At 40.5% G+C, this 15,035-nt stretch overlaps 2 protein-coding genes across 13 annotated transcripts in view; one reads left to right on the top strand and one right to left on the bottom strand.

Moving 5' to 3' along the window:
• ubr5 (ubiquitin protein ligase E3 component n-recognin 5) overlaps nucleotides 1-4,535 on the bottom strand; it is a 31,868-nt gene extending 27,333 nt beyond the window's left edge. For all 12 annotated transcript variants that reach the window (XM_084357978.1, XM_084357982.1, XM_084357984.1 and 9 more), the window contains exons 1-3: nucleotides 4,303-4,535; nucleotides 406-450; nucleotides 198-279 (exon numbers count right to left, since the gene is read on the bottom strand). In XM_084357978.1, the coding sequence (XP_084214104.1) occupies nucleotides 198-279; nucleotides 406-450; nucleotides 4,303-4,364 (189 nt within the window). In that variant the 5' untranslated portion in view covers nucleotides 4,365-4,535. The remainder of the gene's footprint in view (nucleotides 1-197; nucleotides 280-405; nucleotides 451-4,302) is intronic.
• A 7,345-nt stretch (nucleotides 4,536-11,880) lies between these two features.
• On the top strand, nucleotides 11,881-14,949 carry LOC311259579 (Krueppel-like factor 10). Its single transcript, XM_084356812.1, has 4 exons — nucleotides 11,881-12,080; nucleotides 12,670-12,900; nucleotides 13,149-14,082; nucleotides 14,235-14,949. Exons 2-4 carry the CDS (start codon nucleotides 12,679-12,681, stop codon nucleotides 14,489-14,491), a joined length of 1,413 nt encoding a protein of 470 aa, XP_084212938.1. The 5' UTR covers nucleotides 11,881-12,080; nucleotides 12,670-12,678; the 3' UTR covers nucleotides 14,492-14,949.
• Nucleotides 14,950-15,035: the final 86 nt, after the last annotated feature.

Here is a 15,035-nt window from a genome sequence, read left to right as displayed (position 1 = left end):
TAAATCCAGTCTATGTCCACAATTGCTATACAACCAAAAAGTAAATCAGAAGCAGAATCACAGATCATCTGATCACGGCAACCCAGTTTAAATGAAATCTTCCTATTATACTGAACTGTTTTTGGTGGGCAGTAAATAATAAACATTAACTCTAGATCCTTGATTAATGCTATTGGTGTAAAGTCTAGTTGAATTACCTCAAGGAGAAATCCAGCATGGTTTGGACCGACAACACATTGTTTTAAGGTGGCCTGCTCCAGCAGACTAAGGTGTGGATGACTGTATTGGAAAGGGAAAAAAGGCAAAAGACAAATGAGACAGTATACAGGTTAATAAACAATATCCTGTTTACAGCAACTGATTCAATTAAGCTAAGCAGCAAATAACATGTTGACACAAACTTACCTGTTGTAGCTGTATTTGTTGAGTTTCTCTGAAACTTCACGGAGCCTGACAAGAAGATAAAGATGATATTAATGCATGTCATGTCTGTTTAAGGCCTAATTAATGCAAGTTAATGTACGCAATTCAAAACTGCTGTGCTGAGCGATAAACTTCAAAACATGAACGACTGATTTCACATTAATCTGTAACAGAGACAATTGAGGTGTATTTCAAATGGCTTTAAATAATGTGCATCTTTGCAATGTATCTGATACAGCATAATAAGATTTAGCATATATCACTGACACCCAATTTGTTCTAAAACAATCGTCAAACAAATAAGAGGAAAATTAGGAGCGTAGCATCTGCCCCACATTATCATCAACCAACCGACACGGACATTAATGATGCCAGTGGTGACAAGAATTAGCGACAACATGACAATGGCATAAAAGTTTAGATTGTTTTGCTTGTAACATCAGTTGTGACAGATGACTGTGTGCTTGCTGCTTTGCTGATGCTAAACATGTAAACATCTGTCATAAGCCGTCAACCAAGAGGACATCAGAGCACAGGTCACAGCTCTGATTGATGAGTGGGGAGACTCTAATCTGATGATGCCAGTGTAGGAACTCCTGAGGAATTCAGCTAAAAAAGTATTTTGTTCTGGCCTTCAGTTATAACAATTTAAATTGTCTGAATCAGTTTAGTGTGTCAAATGGCTCCAAAAATCGTAGTACCCATGAGCCTCTGTAGCTGTTGCTATGGAGGAGATGCCAGTCAGAGACGAGAGTCAGAATTGTAGCATATTTTAAATAGATTTGATTAAAAATCAAGTGCTGCATTGATCCAAAACTATTCCCAAATTCAAAAATGAATAAGACTACTGAGTCATACAAAGATGTTTGCAATAACAGAATATTATACTCATCATTTAATGTTTCTTGCTACAACAGTATTTTTTTTATCAATTCACCAATTTCTTTTTTGTCTTGTTTTTGTACTGATAAGCCAACCCGGATTGATTCATACCCATCCAAGTACTGCATCTGCCAGTAACCTTACATTGTCCATGCAGAAAATAAATAAGACAACTACTTCTGAAACCCCTGCCACCCAAAACATCTCCTGCCATCTCACTACATTTGTTTCAAGACTGCCAGTGCAATCTAACAATGTCTGAATTAGCAATGAATAATGTAATGAAAGACTATTTAAACATTAAACATAGCCCCATCATTTTTAAAAACAGTCTAATTTAATTGCCTGGATTTTGCAGTTTATTGGAAATCTGGAGACCAAACAGTTATGAAGGTAATTAGACATTTACTTCATTTACTTCCATACTCTACATCCAATACAGCCAATCTGCTTGTTGTTTTAACATTAGAGCTGCTATGATTAATTGATTAGGTGTCAACCATTAAATTAACCAACAACTATTTTGATAATACATTAATTGCTTTTCCAACTCTTTATATGTGAATATTTTCTGGTTTCATTAACCCTCTATGACAGTACACTGAATATCGCTGGTTTGTGAACAAAACAAGACATTTGAGAACGGCATCTTTTGCTTTGGGAAACACTGACACCATTTTCTGACATTTTATAGATCAAACAACTAATCGGTTAATAAATATTCAACAGATTAATTGACTTGAAAATAATCACTAGTAGCAGCCAATTTATCATGTCACAACACGTTTACACCTGACAGTTTTGACAGATTGCAGTTTTCCGATCATGCTAAGCCACACGTGTGCCGAGATGCGGATATTCGCCTAGTGTCTTGTCAAGAAATATACATCAACTGTCAACTCCTCCCACCTCTATGGCCAATGCCTTCCTCCTGAATATACAGTTTAGCAAACCGCTTCTTCAAACTCAGAAGAAAGTACAGGAACAAATGCCAATTGGCATAAATTTAAAGGGCAATAGCATTCTTATCCGTCAGCAGAAAACTCATCCTCAAGTGAAAATGAGTGACACGCAAATGGTAAAAATAGAAATCGCTTCGCTATACAGAAGCACATTAGAATGCCATGCATTAGTTCAAACACTACAGGAAGGTAAGAGAAAACGACTCACAAAAGGGCCCAGGTCAGTGATTCACTGACCAACCAGTCAAACAAACGGCAGCCCTCAATACAAGACACCGTCTACTGTGCACTACTAAGCACTTTGTGACTGTGTTTTTGAAAAGTGCTATATAAATAAAGTCTATTATTTATTACTGTGTCACTAAAGCACAGCAAAAGCATATTGAAAATCCATCTCACTACAAGGGAATGCTATTTGCACTGTACAAAACTAATGTGTCCAGGCAGACCTCAGTTAGGTCAAACAAACCACTGGCATTTGGATGAGGAAATCTGACCGGATGCTCATGCCAGGCAAGCTCTTCTAATGAGCCAAGCTGGACCGAGCCTTTTTATTTCAGATAGAAGCACTTATCTGCTTTGACAACTGCAAGTTCCTTCATGGAGAAGAGAGGAGGGGGCCTCCCAGCAGCACATGGTGACTGTAGCATGCAATGGCATGCATGCCTGGGGATGAACAGCCATGACCTCTTTAAGGAACCAATGGTTCATACCACCAAGATGTTTGAGTGTTTTTTCAACGAGATTCGTTACCAGCAGAGTAAACTGTCAGTCAGACCACAGCTGGTCCCCCCCCCCCCCCGAGTTCAATGCACACTAACCTGAAAAAGGCATTCAAACAACCTGAGCCTATATCCAGTTCCTAATCTCAAGGTCATTCTAAAAACACTTCTCAACCTCTTTGTCTTTAAGTAGAACAGCTCATTAATCAGTTCAATCTCAATGGATGATATAAATAGGTTTATCATAAATCACATGTTCTGCCAAAATACAGGTCACACACAATGTGCTGGACCTTTCTTACAACTACTTCTGACTGATGATCTCTTCAGAATCGATATTTCCTTAAGAAAACCCATTAAACTCAGTGTGATGCCTGTCAACAGCATGTCACTACTAACGCCATAGTGTGCAATTGAATTAACTGTGCGTATATACTGTGGCCACTTAGTGTTTGGGTAACAATGCAAAGAAAGAAAAATTGGTCTCATCGTGAACACTGAAAAATCCACCATCGTTCATACACACTTTATAAGCCATGGCTTACCCCCTTATTAAAGTAGATAACAGGATTAATGTGTATGCAATGTTGCTAACTGTGCTTCACTGCATATTCTAGATATTCATCTCTGTGCGCAATGTTATAAACAGACAAATGATGTGATACATTTCAGCTGTGTTAGCAAGCATACTGTGCCGTTAACCTTTCAAAAATAACCTGACACACTAAGACAACGAAACACAAATATTTGGCTTTGTCAAGAGCGTGGTAGCAATTTCGCTTGCTAGCATTAGCAGCTAGCTATCGGTTAGCTGCCGTTAGCTACTTCATTGATCATGATAATCAACGAGACGCCCAGAAAACAAACACTGACACATGTCAAAAGATTGCATGTGTAATTTATACACGAAATCTCGTATATTTTCGACAACGATGTATTTTACGACCTTTATTTCCCTCTCTTTTCCCCATCCCCCAACCCGCATTGTCTATCTCAACTTTGACTGTGAGCCAATCCTTCCACAGTACCAAGGAAACAGCCTGCTAGCGTTAGCTATTCGTACGGTAGCCAGTTAACGGGCTAGCATCTATGTTAGCACTGGACCGACTGTTTAGGTAGCAGCAGGCTAACGAGGATTGTTCAAGATGCCGGGCCTTATTTCAACCCTGGGGGGGTCATTTAAATGATTTAAACGCGAAAACACACGCATGACAATGTCAACCTCGTTCGCAAATGCAGTCTCGATTAATATATCCCGTACCCCACATATAAATATTGATTTAAATTCCTCTCCACGGGCCGCTACAAAATACCTGTCATTGAGCTGATCCTCGGTCCCGGGCAGCGGGTGAACCACGAAGTGTATAGATGTCATGGGGTCAATCCAAAATCACACACAGACGTGTGAAAGATGTGGAAATTGATATTCTTTCGATTACTGTATATATGTGGATTCATAGGAATCGTTTAATGGCGAAAAACCTCGAGTTTAGATCCCAGCCTCCTCACCCACATGCCGCCATCTTAACTCTACCAAGCTTCTTCTCTGTGTGTTGATTAGTGCACATGCAACCGCTCCGCTGGTTGGACCCCGAGCACAAACAGGAAATGTGTTAAATTGGACGGGATTGGCCTCAAGAAGAAAGGCAGGAAGACTGTAATCAAAAATACTACACTTTCACACCACTCCAAAGTCTTTGTTCTCACCCAGTTCAGCCAATGCATCGTTGTTTATTAGCATTTTCAAGCACCTGCAGTTATTTTCAGTTAAGTTACCTATTTAGAAGCTAGGACAATAGAAATAGCCTACGACACAATACAAAAAGGTAGGGAAAAGGGGTATGGGAATACAAGGCTGATCATTCAGGGCTCTCAAGACTGAAGAAAAACTGCGTTTTTTTGTGTATATACAACTCAGCACAATTGATATTTCCCCTTGCTTATTTTACTGGTCGAAATTTGAAATAAAATCCACTAAATGTATCATTATTCTCGTATTATTTTGTGTATCTTCATTCAAGAGACGTACGTGTTCTTCTATAAATTAAAAGAGACAAAGAGGTAATATTTGCTCATGATTCTGTTTGATATAAGAGTATTATACAAAGTGATCTTTCAAGATATTTCCAACTACAACTTTATTGGCTTTTCAACAACAATCCAGTTCCTCCATTTCACAGTTTAGTAGAATAAAAAAAACACCTAGATACAGACCTAAATTCTGCTGTTATGGTATAAACAATTACATTATGCAGTAGTTAGAATAGTGTTAGAATCATTAGATTGTCGTACTAAGTCCATTTTAAAGCGAGAAAAGGTTATGTCATGATATGCAAGGTTTTTGCAGTGAGCAACCACCAACCAAAACTTAACATCATGTCCCTAAATCTTAAAGGAACATCATGGTTATACTTGGCATACAGTCAGCATCACCCAGGGAATGGAAAGAATCATGTGGGACCCTCAATTTAATGCTGCTATTCTTACACCAGAATTATATTTAAAACTGAACCAACTCGGATCTGAGCTCTATAAAGGGAAGAGAACGAGGCATTTGCTCATGTTGGGCTCCCTCCTCCCATGGAAAACTTTGTAAGTGTGTAATATTCCCACATCCTCTAAACTCTATGAAATCCGAGAAATTATTTTAGCAGCAGTGGCGCAGGCATGCTCCCGGCTTCATAAATAAGAAAGAAGCCACGGGAGAGAGAAATGTAGGCTTAAGGTTAACCTAAATCTGTAAATCTGACAGAAGATAAGTCTTCTTTGAGGATAGTTTAATTCTTGGCCTGTGGACTGAATGTAAGAGGGGGAACTGGCCCAGATATGGCAGACTTTAAGGAGAGGAGGGGACAGAGGATGTCATCACATGGCATGGATCAAATGATATCTGATTGCTCAAACAGACAGAGTGAGTTTTTATTCCTTTTTGCCAATACTCGATTACGAAAAAGTAAAGCTCAATATACTATTGCAAAAATACCTTAATTATGGTCAGCTTTCTAAGCAAATAAAAAAGGATTATTTACAAGTCGAAATCAAAAGGATATGTAGCTAATCTCTCTAATCTACTGCCTAATCCATTAAAAACTTTTGTCTTTTCACACCAGCAGGTGGCAGGGTTTACCTTCCATAATGAGATCAGATTGATCACAGAGAGTCACACTAAACCAGAAAGTATTTGTCTCTTTCCTGCACTGATCCTATTGTCAGAGACATGTGCATATGAACATAAAGACATACTATATGTAGGTAGCTCCAGACATCTGCAACTGTCCAGCATTGCCAGTTGTCAAATATTTCTTCACTAAGATAAACTGTGCAAAAAATATTTTCAGCAACTGGAACTGAAACTGAGAGGTTCCTTATGGAGGGAGATGTCATGACGATCTGAAGTGAAGCATGACACAGCCAGAATGTTTTCTAGCCTTTTCTTGGCTGAGGTCAGGTTCCTCATTGACCTGTCAGCTGCAGCACGTCTCCACTCAGCCAAACCAGAGAAATAAACCTGTTTCAACCAAAACAACCTCCTCACACTGAGTCCATGTATCAGGTGGTCATCTAGATCAGAAAAACAATAAACACTCTAATAGGTTTTTATTAAATTATTTCTTATTGTATTTTTTAGTTATTTACTTACACAATACTTCAGTGTTGTATGCATTGTCATTGTTGTTAGCATTTCGGATATCTGATCTATCCGACATAAAAAAAACATGTTATTGATTGTAACCTGTGGCCCTTGGCTGCATGTCATCCCCCCTCTCTCTTTCTAAGCTGTTCTATCCAAATAAAGCCGAAAAAGCCTAAAAAAAAGTCTCTAAAAAACATAATGTTGGTGTCATAATAATATTGCAGATATCATTATTTGTAATTAAACTGTATATTTTCATTTGATCATTTGGCCTTACTTTGTGATACAAACGCCATATGTCATGTAGCCAGCAGAGACAAACGTTAAGCATTTTTTCCTGTGTGTTTACACAGCTCAACACAGAGGTTAATGAAACCTGCAACCTTTTTCAGGAGTCAAGTCAAACAAAACCCCAGAAATCTGCAGAGCTATTTTTAGGAATCGGGCACTGGGTTATCAAATGACCTCTGGTGTTGTTAAATATGGGTACAAAGAGTCAGTGCCAGGAAACTGCACTGTCATGAGAGCAAGGTTAGTGGGTTTGAAGATTAAGAAAATAAGTATATGCATGCAGAAAAACTGATTTGATTAAAGCTGAGGTATACCTTTTTTTATTGACAATTCCAGAGAAAGATAATTGATTATTGAGTCTCATTCCCAGGTCGTCAAATACTGATGTTTGGGTTATCCCCCGGGATGCTGGACAACCCAAAAGCATCAGCATTAAGTGGGAATGACACTCAATAATCAACTATCTTTCTTAAAAACACTGTATACTTCAGCTTTAAAATAAGGCCTTTAACATGGATTCTACTTAAAGAGACAAGGTTTTTGAGTTGTTTTGAAACTGAATCTTGACCCAGAGAGCCGAAGCTATGATCAATGTTATTTTACATATCAACTTCAACATTCATTCTAAGATTAGTGGACGAGCACTAGCTCCTGTCAGTCAGACATACTTCACAACCAGAAGTATAAGTTGTTCCCAAAGTAGTAACACGATCACTGGCTGGAGAGTAAGACTTTAAAATAACTCCTCTTAGTGCTGTCTGTGGCATATCTTCACACGTCCAGGGCAGGACTGACCATGAGGGGAGAATTCAGCCTGTTGACACCAGGTCAGTCCAGGCCTCGGGCACAAACCCTCTGCTCTTAACACCCGCTCACAGATGCTGCACAGCTTAAAGGGCATTATACTGGCCTGAATGCACACCAGGAATAAGGAGGGCTAATGAGCTATTCCACTGTCTTCCACAGGCTTTTACTTTTTGGAGACAGAGAAACATCCATTTCAGTAACAGCAAAAGTGAACAGTGAGTCTTCGGCCTAGTCTCACTTGCCAATCAACACCTGGCTGATGTTGTAAAGGGGGCTAAAACATCTGGGGCAACACTGCTACCAGATTCCAACAAAATCCATTTGTCCATTGCACAATACCACAAGGATGTTGTAAAGTTCTGCTAAAATGAGCATGGCCATTCTTGTAACTAGTTAACACTGGCCAGGAATCTGGGTCTCCATTGCATCATGCTTATAAAACTAGGGCAACCTGATTGGCCGAAGACCAGTTACATGGCACAGGACCCATGAAAAGCGTGTTCTTTTGTGCCATGACTGTTCACTTTGCTGTGAAGTGTGAGGAGCTCAATAATCCTGTGGAGAGGGATAAAAGACCATGAACAATTATTGCAGAGGTCATTTCATAATTTTAATTTGAGCGATAAAAGACAGTTCTGCAATATGAATTCACCAGGATGCAATATTTTAATGATGACAGTAGATTCAATAACTTTGTTTAATGTGAAATGTGTTGCTAGTTGGCTTGAACCCACAGAGTGAAATCATCCAGCTCTGAAATTGCTAGGTAGCAGAGCCTTTTAGTCTATTTTGCATCATTGTTTTGGTGCTTGAAGTGCCAGAACTCCCCTTATTCACTTGTTGGCTTGTGTATCAGCCAGTATCATCAAATCGTTAAGTATTATATTCTGAATTTCTGCGGTGAATAAAAGATACTAGGTAATATTGCTAATGATCACAATTTATTTAACTGAAGTGACAATATTTCAGTTATTAAAGTAAAAAGTAATTGTCTATGTACACTAGCTTTGGTATGCGGTGCAAAGAAGTCATCAGGCTGGGATGCTCTACTTCCTGGGTAGAATTTGACTTTTGCAGCTCTGTTGTGTCATCATTGGACCGTGTTCCTGTTCTCTTGTGTCTGTTTGGAGCCAGGCCAACATTATTGAAAGGTTAATGAAACATAATCACTGACAGAGAAAAGCAGGCAGGCAAGAATGTGAACAGGTTAGCATCGCAGGTGATGCAGTTTATGTAGGGCCATTATGAATTTGCACAGAGAACCAGATATGGCGAGGGCAGAAAAGAGGGAAGAAAAAAGTGATGGTACACCGAGAGTAAAATGTAGAAGTGCCAGTTCACTTTGAGCACTGCTCAGCTCACCAGAAACATGACTCCAAATAAATACTAATTTTGTGCTATTACTTCCAGCAGTATAAATGGGAAATTGTTTCTAAATCCAAGTTTCAAGATCAGTATAATTATCATTATACAACCAGGACTGTAAAACAAAATTGTGGTTGTGTAGTCCCTTTTTAAGGAGTCAAACAGCCTGAGGAAAGTAGCTGCCTCAGAGTCTGGTGGTATGGCAGCAGATTCTTCTTTATCACTTGCCAAACATCAGCAGGGTGAACAGACTGAGGCGGCTGTCTTTTGGTTTCCTATGTTGTGTTTGTTCTGCTGCCCCCAAGTGGCCAAAGAAAACTGACTAATGCAGTTTTAAGACTGAATTTGTGGCGAAGCCTCGAATTTCAGTAGAGCAGAGGCCATTTGACATTACAGTAATATCCATCATTAAGATGCATCAGTTAAAGGGCCGCTCCAACCATTTAGCATTGTACTTCCATGGGGTCGGGGGGATCGTGAGAGACAGACGTAAAAAAAAAGAATGGTCAGAATAAATGTAACAGTAAGAGTCACACTTCAGAAATGCTGGATCCTGGGTGATGACATCATCGGGGTTTTTTCAGACTTGAGAAAGCTCCCAGCAGCACCGCTGAAGACACTGTACAGCTGTTCTCACAGGCTGGTACTCTTCATGACGTGTAAACTGACTTTCATGTGTAGAATTGGGGCAGTCCTTAATTGCTAATAACACAGCACAGCATACACACGACATTGTATCAGTCAATTTCAACTTTCAACACTTGAACATGTTACGTACAGTAAGATGAACAGGGCTGTCATTGCAGATTTATAAAGATCCACAAAAAGCAAAAGAATTTAAAGGTCCAGTGTGTAAGATTTAATGACACTGCAAACTCGATTCTTAGTTTCAGGTGATTATACACCAATGAAAACATTAATATGAATATTATATTTCATTTCTGCCAATAGATTCTCCTATACCCCTATTCCTATACAATGCACCTTTAAAGAAAAATAAATATATGTATATATTTCGCATTTTTTCTAAATACATAAACTATATTTCAAAATATGTGGAAATACAAATTATAGCAAACTATTCATACAGCAGTGCAGAAATAGTGTGAAAATAAAGAATTACATTGTAAAAGACAATTTAACATATTAGCACTGTTAATTTATGATAATAGTTTTGAACAGTGAAGTAGCTGTCCTATTGTAAAACACTCAAAATTGTGTTATCTTCTGGAAAGAAAAATGACATTATTAATTATTAATCATTTCTCTCTGTTACTTGCACTGAGACTCTTTTCTCTCCCAGCAAGTCATTCCTGGAAATGCTTTTGAGGAACATCCCACAGTCCCAGACTGCATGTGTATTTCTCCATTGTGTGCCCACAGCCGGCCTTTTGTTCTGGTTCTCTGTGCTGTGCAGGAAGGTCTAGACAGCTGACACTTACCTAATCCACAGGGCTGCCTGAGGCTATCTCCTGTTGGCTGATCTCTGTCTCCCCACAAAGGACAGTATCTAGTTCATGCCTCTTCCAGTTAACAAAAGAAAAATTGACTTTCAGAAGAAATTCTGAAAGAAGAAAATGAATCAATAAAACAAGCTTGAAATGTTTAAAAATGTTAAGAGCAAAATGTCTGAGCCCAACTTCTAGTATAACATGTTTGACTGACTAAAGGTGCAGTATGCAGTTTTTGGGAAAGAAATTCAAACTCCATACTACTACATTCATGAGGTGATAATACAAACACAAAAATAGTCGCTGAATACTGACTGAATAAACATGAGGTCCTCAGAGGGGAATAAACTCAGCTAGCTAAGCTAAGCTAGAGAGGAGGCTCGCAGAGTCCAGCAGCTATAAACACAATAGACAGCATGAAATTGTGTTTATTCAGTCATTGAAAATCAATCAGGGAAGATTTTTCTCTTCTGTCTTTCTCTTAAAATGCCTTCCCCAAAATTATAGTGCACCTTTAAGCTAAAAAATCCATTGTTTTAAACTCCTCAAAGTATATATTCATGTTTATATATGCATTTTGCTATAATACACACATAACACATAGTGTTTTACCTGTGTTGTTGCTTTGCATTAATCTGCTGTCATTGGGTTGTTGCAGTATTTTGACAATAACAATTTTGAATTTATAAAATAAATGAAATGTATTCCTGAAAATTTAACAAACATATAGTCTGAGAGGAGTTTCACCTCTCCCAGGTAAAGCGGATGAGATCCATCATCCTATAGAAAACCTTTAAAAACATCTAGCCTATATTTAAGACCTGCAAGACACATTTAATATTATTTAGTATTTCAAGTACTTTCTGTAGATAATTTCTGACAATGACTAGCAATGGCAGTCGTCTGCATTTCTATTTGGCCGATAAGCCCACACACTAAAATTGCACTGCACTACAGATTTTCTATTGTGATTACAGAGTGTAGTAATTCAGACACATTTATTATGATGCTAAAATATGACATTAAATCTAGAGTGAACTATATTGAGAACACACAGCTTGCCAACTGCTTATCACAGAGCTGTTTATCACTTTCATCTCCCCAAAATATGATTAGCCTTATCATAGAAGGTGTCTGAGGGTGTAGTGACTCATCCAAGTCGATGGTGTGTGTGCCTGCGTGTGTGTGTGTGTGTGTGTGTGTGTATTTGGGGGTGGGTGATGGGGGCTGTAGACAGGGACGTTTTTCACACGCCCACGCTGTTGGTTGTGTACCACGCTGCCTCCACGGCGCCGTCAGCCTCCGATCACGCGTCGAGTCTCTCTCCCGTTGGTCGGCGCTGAGCACACCTTTGGGTCCGATTGGGCGAGGCGTCCAGCCACGCCCCTTGTTTCCCCACCGTGTTTGAAACGATGAATGGGAACGAGGCCGAGGGGAAAACTGGGAAACATCCCCCGTTTGGTTTCAAGTCAAAGACACAAGACAACAAGTCGTCTCGGCAGTGACACCAGGCTCCTGAACGCGTCACACAGACTCATAAGATGTAAGTAAACGTGTTTTTGAAATATTTTCTACAATGTCGTATATTACGTCTAAAATATCATTTGAAGTGATAACAAATACATCTAAAATATACGAGGACTTGATGATACATAGGTAATTACTTTTGTCTGTTTAATTCCTAATGACGGTTGTGGCCATTTTATATCTAGGTCATAGTTCATCAATGTACCACCAGCCTCACCAGGGATGGTCACTGAGGAGAATGACTGCAGTGTGTGTGTGTGTGTGTGTGTGTGTGAGCAGGGCAGGTCAGGGAGGGGTAGTTAAGTGTGTGACTGTTTGTGTAAGCAGCACAGTTGGAGCTTTTGTCCCCCAGGGAAGTAGGTGAAAGGGCCCCAGTGCTGAAGAGCAGCAGCTGATCATGCTCCCTTCACATGCTCCATTACATATCCTGCACATGTTGATGAATGTCAGAATCAGTGAACTTAAAAACATTGATTGAGCATGTTGGGGCAACGCATGTGGACTGTGTGTGTCTGCTTATGTGCACAGTGCATAGTTAATAGGATGTAAAGTTCACTAAAGACTACAGTGTGTCATATTCTCGATCTTTTTTGCTCTTTCATCAGAGTTGAAACATGGAAGTTGAAGAACTCTACTCAGACATCCATCGTGAATTCCAGCCTGCCCCTTTGGGTGGAGGTGACATGGAGGCCGTGGAGGCTCTGATGTCCATGACTAAGCACTGGAAGACCCAAAACTTCAGGTTCAGACACTCCAGACCCCTAACTCCATCCTCGGACTTTTCAGAGGATGAGTCTGCCCCCCTCGGGTCTACTGCGCTACAGGAATCCCCTTTGGTAAGTGATTAATATGTGCGGAGAGGTGTCTTATTAAAGAATCGTTCACCCCGAAATGAAAACTCAGTCATTATCTACTCACTATCGTGCTTTGTCAGAGCAAGCCTGAGTGAACAACGGCTTCGCAAAGTCTGGACTAGTATACGGCATTAGGCACAAGATTATTTTGTAGGGTTTTCTGTTCTCTTCTACTCACATTTAGTACTAAACTTGCATACGCTTGAATTTAACACCTCCTTTTTTTCCAGTGTATGACACCGCCCTACAGTCCACCCCACTTTGAGGCCACCCATCCGCCCTCAGCAGCACCCTTACATCAACATGCAGCAGCTGGAAGTCCGAGCTGGCGGCCAACAGAAGATATGTACCTCCACACACACACTGCTGCTTCTCAGAACAGGTTCCAGTGCACCAGTGTGATCCGCCACACTTCAGATGGCCAGCGCCGCTCCTCTAACAGGGCAGACGGATCTACTCAGGTTCATACAAAAGACTCTAAAACAGATTTGATCTGTGAAGATGGGATGGACTGTAGAGATTCTGAGAAGAGTATTTTATTACAGTCTGGCTATAATGCAGCTGTACCACAGAAACCTTTCACTGTGACTTTGCCAAATGTGGCTGAAGCCAGCCAGACTGTATCAAACGCACCTCAGGCTGTCTCCTCAGTTCCAGCTGGTGGCCCTGGGGTCTCTCCTGTGCCTGTCTACTGCCAGATTCTTCCCGTCTCTTCTCCTTCCACCACTGCTGTACAAAAACCTATCACAGCCTCTGAGAGCCAGAGACAACACCTACTACCTATCCCATCAGCGCTAACCGCTGCACACACACTGCTACAACAGCAGCACAACCAACAACAGGCACTACCACAACCACAAACCCAAGCAGCTCCTCCTGCCCAGGTCTTTCTCTTAGGGGCTCAGGTGGCAACAGGCCCCGTAATGCTCCTCGTCCCTCAGCCGGCGCTTCCCACGCTCTACGTCCAGCCAGCGCTAGTGACCTCTGGTGGCACCAAGCTGCCAGCCATCGCCCCCGCACCTGGCCGTGCCTCGTTGGAGCAAAGACAATGCCCATTGCAGCCATTAGTGTCCCGTGTACGCAGTCATGTTTGTCCACGCGAGGACTGCAACAAGACCTACTTCAAGAGCTCCCACCTCAAGGCCCACATGAGGACACATACAGGTAAAAGATGAAGGATTTGACACCTAAAAAAGTGTATGCATTTAAATTATTGAGCACTTTTTCTACATGCATTTTACAAAGTCAGCACTATATGCAAAATAATGGCATAAGTGTTGGTATGATGAAACACTTAACTGTCTGTCTTCCAATAGGTGAGAAGCCCTTCAAATGCAAGTGGGAGAGCTGTGAGAGGCGATTTGCACGCTCAGATGAGCTGTCCCGACACCGACGAACCCACACTGGAGAGAAAAGGTTTGCCTGTCCCATGTGTCACAGCCGCTTCATGCGTAGCGACCACCTGGCCAAGCACGCCCGGCGACACCTAGCAGCGAGGAAGACGCCCTGCTGGACGTTAGGGGTCACCCAGTCTGCTGACCTAGCTGCCTCATCTTCAACAAACTCTCCATGAGGCATCCTGATGAGACCCCAAAGTAAAAACTGTGAAATTGAATGTGTGATTTTGTGTGGCCGAGTGTCAAACACTGCAGGAGAAGTGTGTGCCTGATTTTTACGTCAACCGTCAGCTTATAACAGTTGCACAACACTGCTGAGCTGAAAAGTATGTAGAGTCCTGCTGCTTCAGTTTCTTTGTGATTAGAGTTGTATATTAACGAGGTAATGAGACTGTTTACATTCTGCTTCAAACAACTGTAGCAGCTACACTGAACATATAGATGGTATAATGTAAGCAATTTTCATTTTTATAAGTGAATACTGAATGTTTACTTTTTGATGATATTTGACCAAAGAATGTTCAACATTGTTCTTTTGTGCTATAAGAGAATCTATTTGTTATCAACCAATTTTGCACAGCACTGTTTTCTAGCAGGGAAAATAGAATATTAAACTTGAATACATTTTCTCTTGGTTGTGTGCAGATATCTTTTAGTGTTTGTCTCGTTTGTTTTACATGCAACAGTTTCTACATTATTATGACCCATCAGAAATTTAGC

The sequence above is a fragment of the Pagrus pagrus genome (assembly GCF_965226575.1).
Source record: "Pagrus pagrus genome assembly, chromosome: 7".
NCBI classification, from domain to species: Eukaryota; Metazoa; Chordata; class Actinopteri; order Spariformes; family Sparidae; genus Pagrus; species Pagrus pagrus.
The sequence above is the reverse complement of the archived record's forward strand: the minus strand, read 5'-3'. Positions and strand labels throughout refer to the sequence as shown.

Excerpts from the sequence above, each read along its gene's own strand:
- LOC311259579 (XM_084356812.1), top strand. The coding sequence starts at position 12,679 with ATGGAAGTTGAAGAACTCTACTCAGACATCCATCGTGAATTCCAGCCT. Across the intron at positions 12,901-13,148 it reads CGCTACAGGAATCCCCTTTG|TGTATGACACCGCCCTACAG; the intron begins GTAAGTGATTAA and ends CTTTTTTTCCAG. Across the intron at positions 14,083-14,234 it reads CCACATGAGGACACATACAG|GTGAGAAGCCCTTCAAATGC; the intron begins GTAAAAGATGAA and ends GTCTTCCAATAG.